A 12,196-nucleotide genomic window follows, 5' to 3' on the forward strand; every position below is an offset into this window, starting at 1 on the left:
CTCCAGTTCAAGTAGAAGGATGTTGTCTGCACAATCTTCACTGTGGAAGATGGAGCCTGCCTGTTGGATCTCACTTTGGCCGATAGGGGAACATCCCAGGGGGCTGCCCAGGAGTTGGAGGCCGGGTCCGGGGACTCATGGGAAACCGTCCAGATGGGAAAGAAGAGGGCCGATTGATGACACCGTTATGCTAACTCCCTATGCGCTACACACAGTTGCCTCCTAAGGTGGGTCCGCACATAATAGTGTAAGTGGATTTCGCACTGGGGGTGGCCCACCCATTGTGGGAGGCCCGTTGTCAGATTTCAGAGTTTCTGTTCCGTTTAGTTCTCTATCCTGCAGTTAAAAAGTCAGGTCGAGTGGGAGGAAGGGGATTACATCTTCTACTCCAAGTCTGGGGCGGACTGGAAAATGCACTTGGCACTCTATAGGAGTTCACATTCCATATGGGTATGCGGGGGGCAAATAACTTCAGGGGGTGGCAAAGAGGGGCATTTTAAGTACTACACTGCAACAGGGATCCATATGAGTTTACCATGGGGGCAGGGGGACCTATCGACGTAGGGAGTATGAAGTAGAGAAGGCGGACATACAGGGGGCTGTTGATTAACGTAGGCACCTTAAACGCTTGAGGTCTTAATACCTTGAGCAAACGCACTCAGCTTTTCCGAGAATGTAAGTGTCTGCAGCTAAACATAGTGGTTCTGCAAGAAACACACCTGCTACTTAAAGATCCGGCTCGGCTTAGGAGCAGAAACTATCCACACCAATTCTTCTCTTCAGCGGCTAGTAAGAGGGCAGGAGTGGCAATTCTTTTGCATAAAGACTTTTAAGCAGGTCGCCACTAAAAGGGACACTGAAGGCAGATATGTCATGGTTGGGGGTTAAGTTCAAGAAAGTCTGGTAACAATACTTTCGTTTTACGGACCCAACACAGGGCAAGATCTCTTTATGCAGCAGGTTATAGATAAGCTAGAGCTGAGGGAGTCAGGTGATTTTATAGTGGTTGGGAACCTGGTCATGGATGGGGCAAAGGACAGGTCAGGAAAACCAACATATTCCATAACCGGTGCGGCTTCAAAGGCGCTTAGGAATCGTATATCTGCTTGTGATCTCATTGATGTTTGGCGTACTCACCACCCCACCAACACTGCCTTTATTTATATGTCACATGTACACACCTCAGCATCACGCATAAACTACATTTTCATCTCATCAGGGCTAACCCGAATGGCTGTATCCTCGGGTATTGAACCCATGACTAGGACGGACCACAACATGGTACTGTTACACCTTAAGGGCTAGGTGGGATGTTGACAGCAGCGTCAATGGAGGATGCCGCCGGGCATTCTACGGGTCCCAGTTTGCTTCGAAGAGCTGAAGGGAGCAGTTTGGGACTACCTAAGGAACAATCATGCTGGGGACACCAGTGAAAGTGTCTGATGGGATGCCTTAAAGGCGGTGACTAGGGGGAACATCATTGCAAGTGCAGCAACATTGAAACAAACTCGGGGCCTAGTCGAAAAGGAATTGATAGAGGAGGTTAAAAAAAGGGGACAACACTTTTAAACTGTTGAGTACGGCCAAACAGCAGCTGAAATTACTGAGGGTGCAGAGGACAGAATGTGCATTGCTGGGGCTGAGGCATAGGAATTCCGAGCAAGGTAATATGCTAGCACATCTCCTTAGACAGCAAACAAGCTGTTCTTTTATTCATTCAGTGGGCGACAAGGGAGGAAGGGAATGGGGGGAGGAAGATAAGAAAAGGGAAATATTCTACAACCTTTACAAATCCCTCTACTCAACGAGCCTGGGTTTCGGCTAATCCCGGTTTGGCAAAATAGCAGTGATAAATATTAACGTCTTACCTAGATTTTTGTATTTCTTCCAGTCACCCCCCTCCCTGATCCCAAATAGACCCTCCAACCATGGGACTCTACCCTGGTGCAATTCTTGTGGAAAGGGTCATCTCCCAAAGTCAACAAACGTACGGTGTATGCCGCTAAGAATAAAGGGGGCCTGGCGTTCTCCAGACTATGGGATTACTATAGGGCCTCACAGATTAGGCCAATCATTGACTGGGTCCAAAAAATATCACATAAGATTTGAGTTAGTATGGAACAGGCTGTAGCAGGATGCCATCTTTGGACCCAACCCTGGGTACCCAGCCAGGCCTGAGCGTAGAACTTATATGTTAACCCTGAACAGACTGCCTCCCTGAAGATTGCAAGAGGCATGAAAGCGCTTGGAGGAGAAGAGTAACTGAACTGCAAAAGGTACACAACGCTGAGAACAAGAGTGCGCGTCTCACCTCCTCTTTTTTCTAAATATTGATTCGGGAGTCCCAGGCTCCAGAGTGACCCATGCCCCAATTAAGAGAGCCATAATGCTGGTTTTCTACCCTCCCCCCCTGCGGGATTTATATTGTGCAATTGGAGGGGAGTTGGTTCCTGGCTACCAGCATTGACTACAGCTACCAGAATTCCCTGAGGCCAAAATTGGCACTAATCAGCAACACCTGAACAGACTGCCTCCCTGAAGATTGCAAGAGGCATGAAAGCGCTTGGAGGAGAAGAGCAACTGAACTGCAGAAAGTACACAAAGCTGGGAACTAGAGTGAACGCCTCATCCCCTCTTTTTTCTAGAAATTGATTCGGGAGTCCCAGGCTCCAGAGGCGCAGCACCGGGGTGACTCATGCCCCACTTAGGAGAGCCATAATGCTGGTTTTCTCCCCCTAAACCTGCCGTGGGATTTATATTGTGCAATTGGAGAAGAGTTGGTTCCTGGCTACCAGCATTGACTACAGCTACCAGAATTCCCTGAGGCCAAAATTGGCACTAATCAGCAACACCTGAACAGACTGACTCCCTGAAGATTGCAAGAGGCATGAAAGCGCTTGGAGGAGAAGAGTAACTGAACTGCAAAAGGTACACAACGCTGAGAACAAGAGTGCGCGTCTCACCTCCTCTTTTTTCTAAATATTGATTCGGGAGTCCCAGGCTCCAGAGTGACCCATGCCCCAATTAAGAGAGCCATAATGCTGGTTTTCTACCCTCCCCCCCTGCGGGATTTATATTGTGCAATTGGAGGGGAGTTGGTTCCTGGCTACCAGCATTGACTACAGCTACCAGAATTCCCTGAGGCCAAAATTGGCACTAATCAGCAACACCTGAACAGACTGCCTCCCTGAAGATTGCAAGAGGCATGAAAGCGCTTGGAGGAGAAGAGCAACTGAACTGCAGAAAGTACACAAAGCTGGGAACTAGAGTGAACGCCTCATCCCCTCTTTTTTCTAGAAATTGATTCGGGAGTCCCAGGCTCCAGAGGCGCAGCACCGGGGTGACTCATGCCCCACTTAGGAGAGCCATAATGCTGGTTTTCTCCCCCTAAACCTGCCGTGGGATTTATATTGTGCAATTGGAGAAGAGTTGGTTCCTGGCTACCAGCATTGACTACAGCTACCAGAATTCCCTGAGGCCAAAATTGGCACTAATCAGCAACACCTGAACAGACTGCCTCCCTGAAGATTTCAAGAGGCATGAAAGCGCTTGGAGGAGAAGAGCAACTGAACTGCAGAAAGTACACAAACCTGGGAACTAGAGTGCACGCCTCACCCCCTCTTTTTTCCGTCACACAGGGATCCCTAGAGGCACAGGGCAGCGTAAGCGGGATGAAGGGGCGCGGGACAGCGTAAGCAAGATGAAGGGGCCCATCACCTTTCCCTCCCTGTTCACCCCCCTGATTCAAAATGAGGATTTTACACCATGACAATTGGATAGGGGTTTCACCCACAGGATGGAAAAGGGGTTGGGGAAGATTGTAGACCTTTTTTATAATGGAAAGATCTGCAGTTTTGAGGATCGTAAGGCTTCCTTGTGGTTAGATGAGACAGACCGGTATAGATACCTACAGCCCAGACATTGGGTCTTACATCCGTCCAATGTGGCGGTAGCAAATAGGCAACTGACAGAGATGGAACTGGTGTTCCAGAGGGCGACATACTCTAAGGGACTTAACTTTCTACTCCATAAATTGTCCACCCCCAACCACAGATCCTGTTGTGAGGGCTCGGAGCGAAAGCCTGGGACATCCACTAACTACGAGGATTGGGAAACCATTTACAGGGGGGCGATGACTACACTAGGTCCTCGATTAGCCGAACCACAGGCTAAGATATTGACGAGATGGTACAAAACCCTGTCTCGCTTGCATCACAGTCACCCAGGCAACTCCAAATTCTGCTGGAGGGGTTGTAAGGGGGAAGGCACGCTGCTTCACGTGTTGTGGGGATGCCCAATGATCCAAGACTATTGGCTGGAGGTGAGATCTAGGTTAAAGGATATACCTAAAGTTGACATAGCAAGTGATCAGGTATTGTGCATCCGGGGCCTTTCTTCGTTCTTTGTCTCAATCAAGTACTTCTCTTGAAAGGAACTTGCTGGGCCAGCTTCTTTTGGCAGAAAAATTGGCAATCCTCCACCTATGGAGGAAAACGGAGGCCCACTCCACGCATCTCAGTCATAACTTTATTTTGGCAATAAGCCATAAATGTTTTTCCACAACAAATATAAAACGTCACAAATTAAAATAAACATAACAATGATCACAGTTAGATTAAATTAAATTAAGTATAATAGCCCTGTGGTCAAGATGTATCTCAGTGGGGGCTAGGTTTGTTGCAAAGACTTCTCAGCATGAGCCTGAAGCATTAACGCTGATGAGTTAGTGTCCTTTTACCAGGGGGACAACATTTGCTCCTGCATATATTGATCGACAAGGTGGCGACAATTATTGGAATGGCGAAACTTACGGGCAACATTTGAAACTCCCAGCTTCCCTTTATTTCAGTGAAGCCACCCTTTTGGGTCTATATGCAAAAGGATTGCAGTGCTCTCTCATGTCCAAGAGGATTGACAGCCTTGAACCTTATAGACATGCCCTTAAACTGGCACGAGATAACTAACTTATACACTACCTGCATTACTCCGTTTATTGTATTGTACACTTGCTTATGGAATAGTGCTGGGGGAAAAGTGAGGGGGGAAGCAGATTAAATGGACTATGTTATGATGACGATATGACGGTTTTGATTTTCTGGCGGTTAGCTAGACTCTGTTGTCCAAAAATCAATAAAATGTTACCTTAAAAAAAGATAAATATTTCGGTCTTGGGATCTAACTATAAGCCTTGCCATGTTCTCTGTGTGCCAACCCAAGATCCCGTTCTTACCAGCTCTGCCTGCACAATCTCATACATCAGGGAGCCGCTGGAGGGAGGAGACGTTGGCCGCTCTACTCCATGATCGTCCATCTTGATCCTGCGATAAAGAAAAGAAAAAAATTAAACGTTAGGTACTCAGAAATGATCCAGTCATGGCACAGACTGAGTACCAGAGAAATATGAATCTAGCTGAGAAATTCACAGAAACGAACTTCAATTCATGTTTACCTCCTTGATTCAGTAGAGGTGACAAAAGGGCTAGTCCTATTACCCAACTTCCCTGAGGTAGCTGTGGTGGAGTTTCTGCGAAGTAAGCTATTTTATCTGAAGAGTGACTTAGAAGATTCTAGAACCAGCAGCTCCAGGGACGGCAGCTTTAGGTCTGTGCTCCTGTGCCCTCTACGCATTCCATCTTCTTTTATACACAATGTCTGAATCTAGAATTCCTGAAACAACCCAACCAGCTAAAAGACAGAAAGGTGGTGAGGAGGATCCTAAGGAGAATGAAAGGAGAGCAGACAAGTTGCTGGAACTCTTAACCAAGGTGACATCTGATATTGCAGAGATCAAGACCAAACTCTTTGCATCAGAGGAGAAACATGTTGAACTGTCCACTGAAAGGGTAGGCCAGTTTAGGGGGTACCCATTATTTATACGGGTACCCCCAATCACTCTCACACCAGATTAAAGTTCACCCCTCTAGGGAATTAAGGCCAAGAGTGCAAGGATAACAAGTTTAATCTTTTACAGAAAATGAGGATTGGGGGGCAAAGAACTCTGCTCCCTGAACGGCAATCTGTCCCTAACCGTTTCAAGCTCCTGTAGACTGGTGCCAGGTAGGAGCTTATATACTGCTAACTTGCTGTAGTGGCATCTCTGGATATGGGCATGGCTCAATCCAAAACTGTCCTTCCCTACAAGGGATGCTCCAGTCTCCCTTCATTCATGATCAGCAATTTATGGCAGCCATGCTACTTAACATATTAATACCTTGCATAAACACACACTGCAGCCACGTAGATTTTTACAAACCTTGAGGCCTATCCCCAGGAAAAAACTAAACATTTCTATAATAATTCTCATTCATACTCCACTCATCTTACTCATATTTTGATCTGGTCTTGTAATTTCTTTTAACCCTCGTTTTCCATAATTCTGAGTGTCGTGCATTGACCATGTACAATCCCATTTTAGCATACATGGGTTTTGACAGACAGCAAACAGTTGCTGAGTTACGTGATGGCCTGCCAGAGCTAGCGAACACCACAGCAATGCCTGTAGTCCATTTTTAGCACAGGCTGCATTCTTTCTGGGAAGGGAGAGGGAGTATTTTTGACTCATACCGTGCTAAGAACTGCATAGGTTTTAACATTTACAAATGTATTCACCTAATAGTTATTTGCACCTTATATTTAAATACTAACTGCCTTCTGTTAGTGCCCACCCATGTCTGTGTGTGATTATGTCTGCATGAAAAAAGCTTTTCTCAGTGTTCCTCCTCCCCCCTCGTCTCTTGTAGTGCCTAGAGGCAGTCAACAGAAGTCTTGCCTAATTCTAAAGCGCTTGGGAATGAAAGAAGGCGCTAGTTCCTTCCCAACACCACCAAAGTTGACTCAGTTAAAGAACATTTGAATACGGTGGATGAAGCTACCCGGACGATGGCTAATCAAATTAGAGACTTACAGCTGCAGAATGAGAAACTCTCTCTCAAGGTCTCTGAACAGAAAAACTTCTCCAGGAAGCAAAATATTTGCATTGCTGGATTTCCTGAAAATATCGAGAAATGTAGCCCAATGAACTTTTTGTAGAAGAGCTTGGTCAAACTACTCATCCTGGACCCCAAAATGTTCCTAGAGATGGAAAGGGCACACAGGTCTCTGGGTCCAAAGCTAGCACTTGGACAGAGACCAAGGCATGTTGTTGTAAAATGTATGACATTTCCCATCAGGAGTCGATTTTAACTTAACTAGGTGACCTTGCATGGGGAGGTCATAAAATAATGATTTTTTGGGAGCTTCAGTAGCAATGTCCTGGAAAAAAGGAAATAGTGGCTAAGGAGAATGCGAGGAATACAAATTTGAAATACTACAAGGTGTACCCTGCATTCTTTAGAGTGGCTCAAAATGGCTAGATCCACTCTTTTGCTGGCCATCACAGTGCAGAGGCATATCTGTCTGATCTAGACCAAGAACCCATGGGGGAATCTGTAACTACATGGAACAGTTTGGTTGCTGTTAAGAAGAAGAGATTACTTTTGTTGTACTCCTTGTGTTACAATTTTCTTTCTCTTCTTTCCTTGGGTGTTTGTAGCTTTGGAGGATATTTATTGTCTTTTTTTATATGGTGTATGATGGCACAGTTTATTTATTATTTAATAATTTATTGCCATCATTTTGCAAAATGTAAACCGTTAGAATGGTTTGCTTTCTTGTTTTTCTTCGGGGCTTTGTCACGAGCAAATTAAGGGATTCGTTAGAAAAAAGAACCCTTCAACGTTGTGTCGTAACGTTCCAGAGTGTGGGAATGTTATGGATGACTTCTGTGCTACGTGATGGATCGGCAAGCACCTTCATTGGAAAGAGACCTTCGTTCTTCGCAAGGACTGGTGGCAAATCAAGGACTTCATTGGTGAGTGGCTTTCTGTTTTGGGAACTTATATGGCCACAGCGTTCATATGAGCCACCTATATATTTAGGAACTGTGAGTTTGGCGTGTGACCAATTCAACTGCTAAATGAACAACTACTCTTTGCGCACTGAGTCACAGAGCTGTGATGCGCTTTTAGAGTCAGACTTGTAGCTCGCTTGAATCCGATATTATGCAGAATGCGGGTAAGCTAGTGGATCTGATGCTACAAAAAAGGGATGAGACTTCAAAAGTGAACGCGTCATCTACAAAGATTTTCCCTCTACCATTGGCGAATTAACAAATCCTAATTTTTGCATTGCATTTACTGGAACAGAACTAGATGGCACCCGTTCCCTTCTGGAGACTTAGCGGCAACAGTTACAGAACATGTGGGGTTTACATATTTGGGTTGGGGGATGTTCGGCAATCGGGGGGTGCTAGGATTCCTCATGATGGATAATGCTGCCTGTCCATTGCTTGCAATAGATGTCGCTCCCTTTTTGACATTTTATTTAATGTACCGCTTTTATTGGGGACAGTTTACTGCAATCGCCATCTGCATGTGGGAGCGGGGCATTCTCATATGTTTATCACCTTGGTGTTGTCAAAACTACATGGAGTGGTTTTTTTTATTTATTGCTACACAAGTTGCCATTTAGTTTGGATTAACAGGATGTATATTGGCAGCTCATATGTGCATAACTGAGGGTGAGGAGGATGGTTGATGGACCATCTTTAATGCTCTGTGTTGATGGCTGGAGCGCGCATTGTGACTGGAGTGATGCAATTTGTTCTACTCTTTTGTTTGCCTCAGATCACTAGATTGTTGCACATTTCTGGTGGTGGGTATGTGTCTGAGCTAATGCTGCTCACCATGCCCAAGTACAGCACTGCTTTTTCTTGGGTTGTCAATGATTAACACTAGAGTGGGAGTGGATAAATGCTGATTTTGCTGCCTATTGTATAGATGTGTAGCAGACTGACGACTATGTGTTAATGTGATGTGTACCACTGCTGTGTCTGTGGGTGTGCGGGGTGAAGTGTAAGTATATTATAGTTTTATTTGACATCTTGTCATGTTGTCCTGGATTAGGTTCCTTTTGCTTTATGATTGTACCATATAGATGTTTATTTTCGTTGTTCCAGACTCTGGGGTCTATGGTTTGGTATGTGGTATGGTTGGTGGTGAGCAGGGGGTGGTGTGACAGATCAAGGGCTGACTATGGAACCTTCAAATTAATTTGGGGAGTTGAGGAACCCTGTTACCAGCTTTGCGTGCTGCTGATTATATATGTGGGTGGTTTCCAGTCAAAGGATCGAATCTAAAGGGTCGACAGGTCAAAGGATCGACACCAAAGGGTGGACAGGTCAAATGATCGAATTTTATTTTTTTCACATATTTTTTTCATTTATTTTTGGGGGGGTCCCCCTAACCCCCTTTTTTTTGCTAAAAACACTTTTTTTCCCTAAACGAAAACCTAAAAAAATATATATAATTTTTGAAAAAATTCGATCCTTTGACCTGTCGACCCTTTGGTGTCGATCCTTTGACCTGTCGACCCTTTAGATTCGATCCTTTGACTAGACACCTATGTGGGTGTGTGGCGTGCTGTGATGGGGTGGATGTTCATGGTGTTGGTGGAGAGGTTGGATCATTGTAGTATCTTTGTTGTGGGTGGGTATGCAGGTGCGCAACGGCATGTTGGTTGGTTGATGTTTGTGTGTGACTGGTGTTGTTATGGTCGGTAAACCGAAGTGTTGTGTTTGGTGTTGTGACTGGGTTTGAAAAACTACTCACAAATTTTTATCTCAAAATGCATTTATGTTGTTGACTTGTCAGCTCAAACTGCTATGACTACTTATTCATGCCAATGTCAACTGTTTCTGGGGATTCTTTTGCATTTGGGGGTGGTTGGGTGTTTCTTTGCATCTGATGCAGAGGAATGCGTACATGTTATATGTAAGTAGAGGATATTCTGTTCTGGTAAATCAATAAAGGGGCATTGTGTCCTGGGGTGTGGGGTATGGATCGAATTGGAGTGTGCTCTGTATATTTACATGCTCATATACAGTCTGAGATTTTCCAGGCTGCTGTTCTGTTAATACACAGTTGTTTTATTTTATTTTTGTATTCAGTGTTGTTTTGTTACGTTGTTTGTGTGCAGACTGTGTTGTGTGTGAGTGCCCAGGTTATAGGGTTGTTTTTTTGCAATGTTGCTCGAATTTCTTTTTTATTCCGCCGGTTCGTAGGACTATATTCTCAGACAGTGGTTACCATGTGTGTGTTCAAGTGTTTTGGGGCGAGTGATGTCTTTGGTGTGAAATGGGGGACTCTATCTTTTATGACATGGAATGTGAAGGGACTGAATTGCCCGCGTAAAACGGAGGAAGGTGATGGCAAGGGTCTGGAGGGCAAAGGTAGATGTTTTCTACAGGAAAAATACTTGATGTATTCCAGAGAGCTGTGTAGCTGTCATTCTTCGAAGTCGAGTGTAGTGTGTATTTTATTCAGGAGGGGTTTGAATATGGTGGTTGAGAGGGTGGCAATGGATAAAGGCGGGTAGATGGTTTTTGCAGATGTACTTCATTGAGGTAGAGTGCTCATGTTAGCGTGTGTTTATGGCCCGTGTCCTCCGGGGAGACCCTTTTTTTATGAGCTCACTCGTTTGTTCCGTGGTATGCGTGGGGAGACTATCATCTTGGGTGGGGATTTCAATTGTGTTTTTGATCATAAATTGGATTGTTCGGTTTCATGCAGGTTTATTAATGTGGGAACAAGTAAGGAGTTTGATCAGTTCTTCCAGAGGTTTGATCTGGTAGATATATGGAGAGTTATGAATCCAACTGTGAAGGAGTTTGCATTCTATTCACCTGTGCATGATTAATTTTCTAGGATCGATTATCTATTGGTATCTGATAGGCTTATTGACAGGGTCATTTGCATGGACATTACAGAGTGTGAGATCATGAATCATGCGTTGGTGATTTTGCGACTGGGTCTAGTTGGTGGGGCGATCAACTTTTATCAGGTGGCGACTTAGTTCAGGTATTTTGCGCGATCTAGTAGAAGTCTCGGGACTTAAGCCATTCATTGAAGTATTTTTTAGGGAGAATGTGAACTTACCTGATATTCTGATGGTTTGGGATTGTTTTAAAGCTACAATATGGGGGGAATTGATTAATCAGACTTCATACGCTAGGAGGAAGGGTTTGGTGGAACTGAAATGATTGGAATTGGCACTTGCTCAGATGCTACGGACATATGCACTGACCAACAGTGTTTTTGATCATTTGAAGATGAATCAGGTACGGGAACATTTGAGCAATAAGGTTGATATACAGGCAAAAAAGGAACTACTTTATATGAGGCACAGATATTAGGAATGTGGTGATAAGATTGGTAGGTTATTGGCTAATAGGCTTAAAGGGATGGTTGAAAGATAACATGTTCAGGGTGTGGAAGACGTGGATGGTCGTGTGGTTGTGGAGAATGCTGATATTTGCAGGTGCTTTTGTTCGTTTTGTGCTTCACTGAGGATACCTTTACTTTGAGGTCTAACCTAGCAGAGTTTTTTGGGTTGGTAGAGATTCCTGTTCTTATGCTTTAGTGTAGAACTATTTTGGATGCTCCAATTGATATGGGGGGATTGTGACGACAATAGATCAACTGAATGTTGGCAAATCTCCATGCTTGGAGGGTTTACCGGTGGAGTTTTATAGGGCTTCAAGTGCTGAGCTGGCTCGTTTATCGTGTATTTGTATTTTATTTTATTTATAAAGCGCCTTACGCCAAAGCGCTGAACATCAAAACAACATGATACATAAAACAATAACAGTGGAAGCAACATACAATAATGAATCAGTCCAACAAAACAGTGAGAAGAGCAATTAAACTGGAGGGAAGAGGGGAAGCTTAGTAGTAGAACTGAGAGGGAGAAGGAGGGGGAAAAGGATGAGAGTGGGGAGGAGGGAGAGAGGAAGGAGATGGTCAAGGGGAGAGAGTAAGGAATGAGTGGGGGCTGGAAGGGGAAGGGGTTTCATGGCAGAGAATGGAGAAGGAGACATTTAAGGGATATGCGGAGTGAGGAGCAGGAAGGAATAGAACGGATAGAGAGAGGTAAGGAGTTCCAGGGCAGGGGGGCAAGGAGCTGGAAGGAACGGAAGCAGGAGGGGGCACAAGGGGATGGAGGGACGGTGAGAAGGAAGTGGTCAGCAGAATGAAGGGAGCGGGAGGGAGTGTAGAAAGAGAGGAGAGAGGAGAGATAAGGGGGAACAAGACCATGGAGAGATTTAAAGACTAGGCAGAGGAAGTGAAATCTAAGTTGGGAGTGAAAGGGGAGCCAGCCA

At 44.9% G+C, this 12,196-nt stretch overlaps 1 protein-coding gene across 5 annotated transcripts in view; it reads right to left on the minus strand.

Annotated features, from left to right (window-relative positions):
- Positions 1-12,196, minus strand: part of LOC138567368 (uncharacterized) — a 963,890-nt gene that overhangs the window by 338,094 nt on the left and 613,600 nt on the right. For all 5 annotated transcript variants that reach the window (XM_069645508.1, XM_069645510.1, XM_069645512.1 and 2 more), the window contains one exon: positions 5,231-5,318. In XM_069645508.1, coding sequence (XP_069501609.1) covers positions 5,231-5,318 — 88 coding nt within the window. The remainder of the gene's footprint in view (positions 1-5,230; positions 5,319-12,196) is intronic.

This window comes from Ambystoma mexicanum, chromosome 2p (genome assembly GCF_040938575.1).
Source record: "Ambystoma mexicanum isolate Mex_15411 chromosome 2p, UKY_AmexF1_1, whole genome shotgun sequence".
NCBI lineage: Eukaryota > Metazoa > Chordata > Amphibia > Caudata > Ambystomatidae > Ambystoma > Ambystoma mexicanum.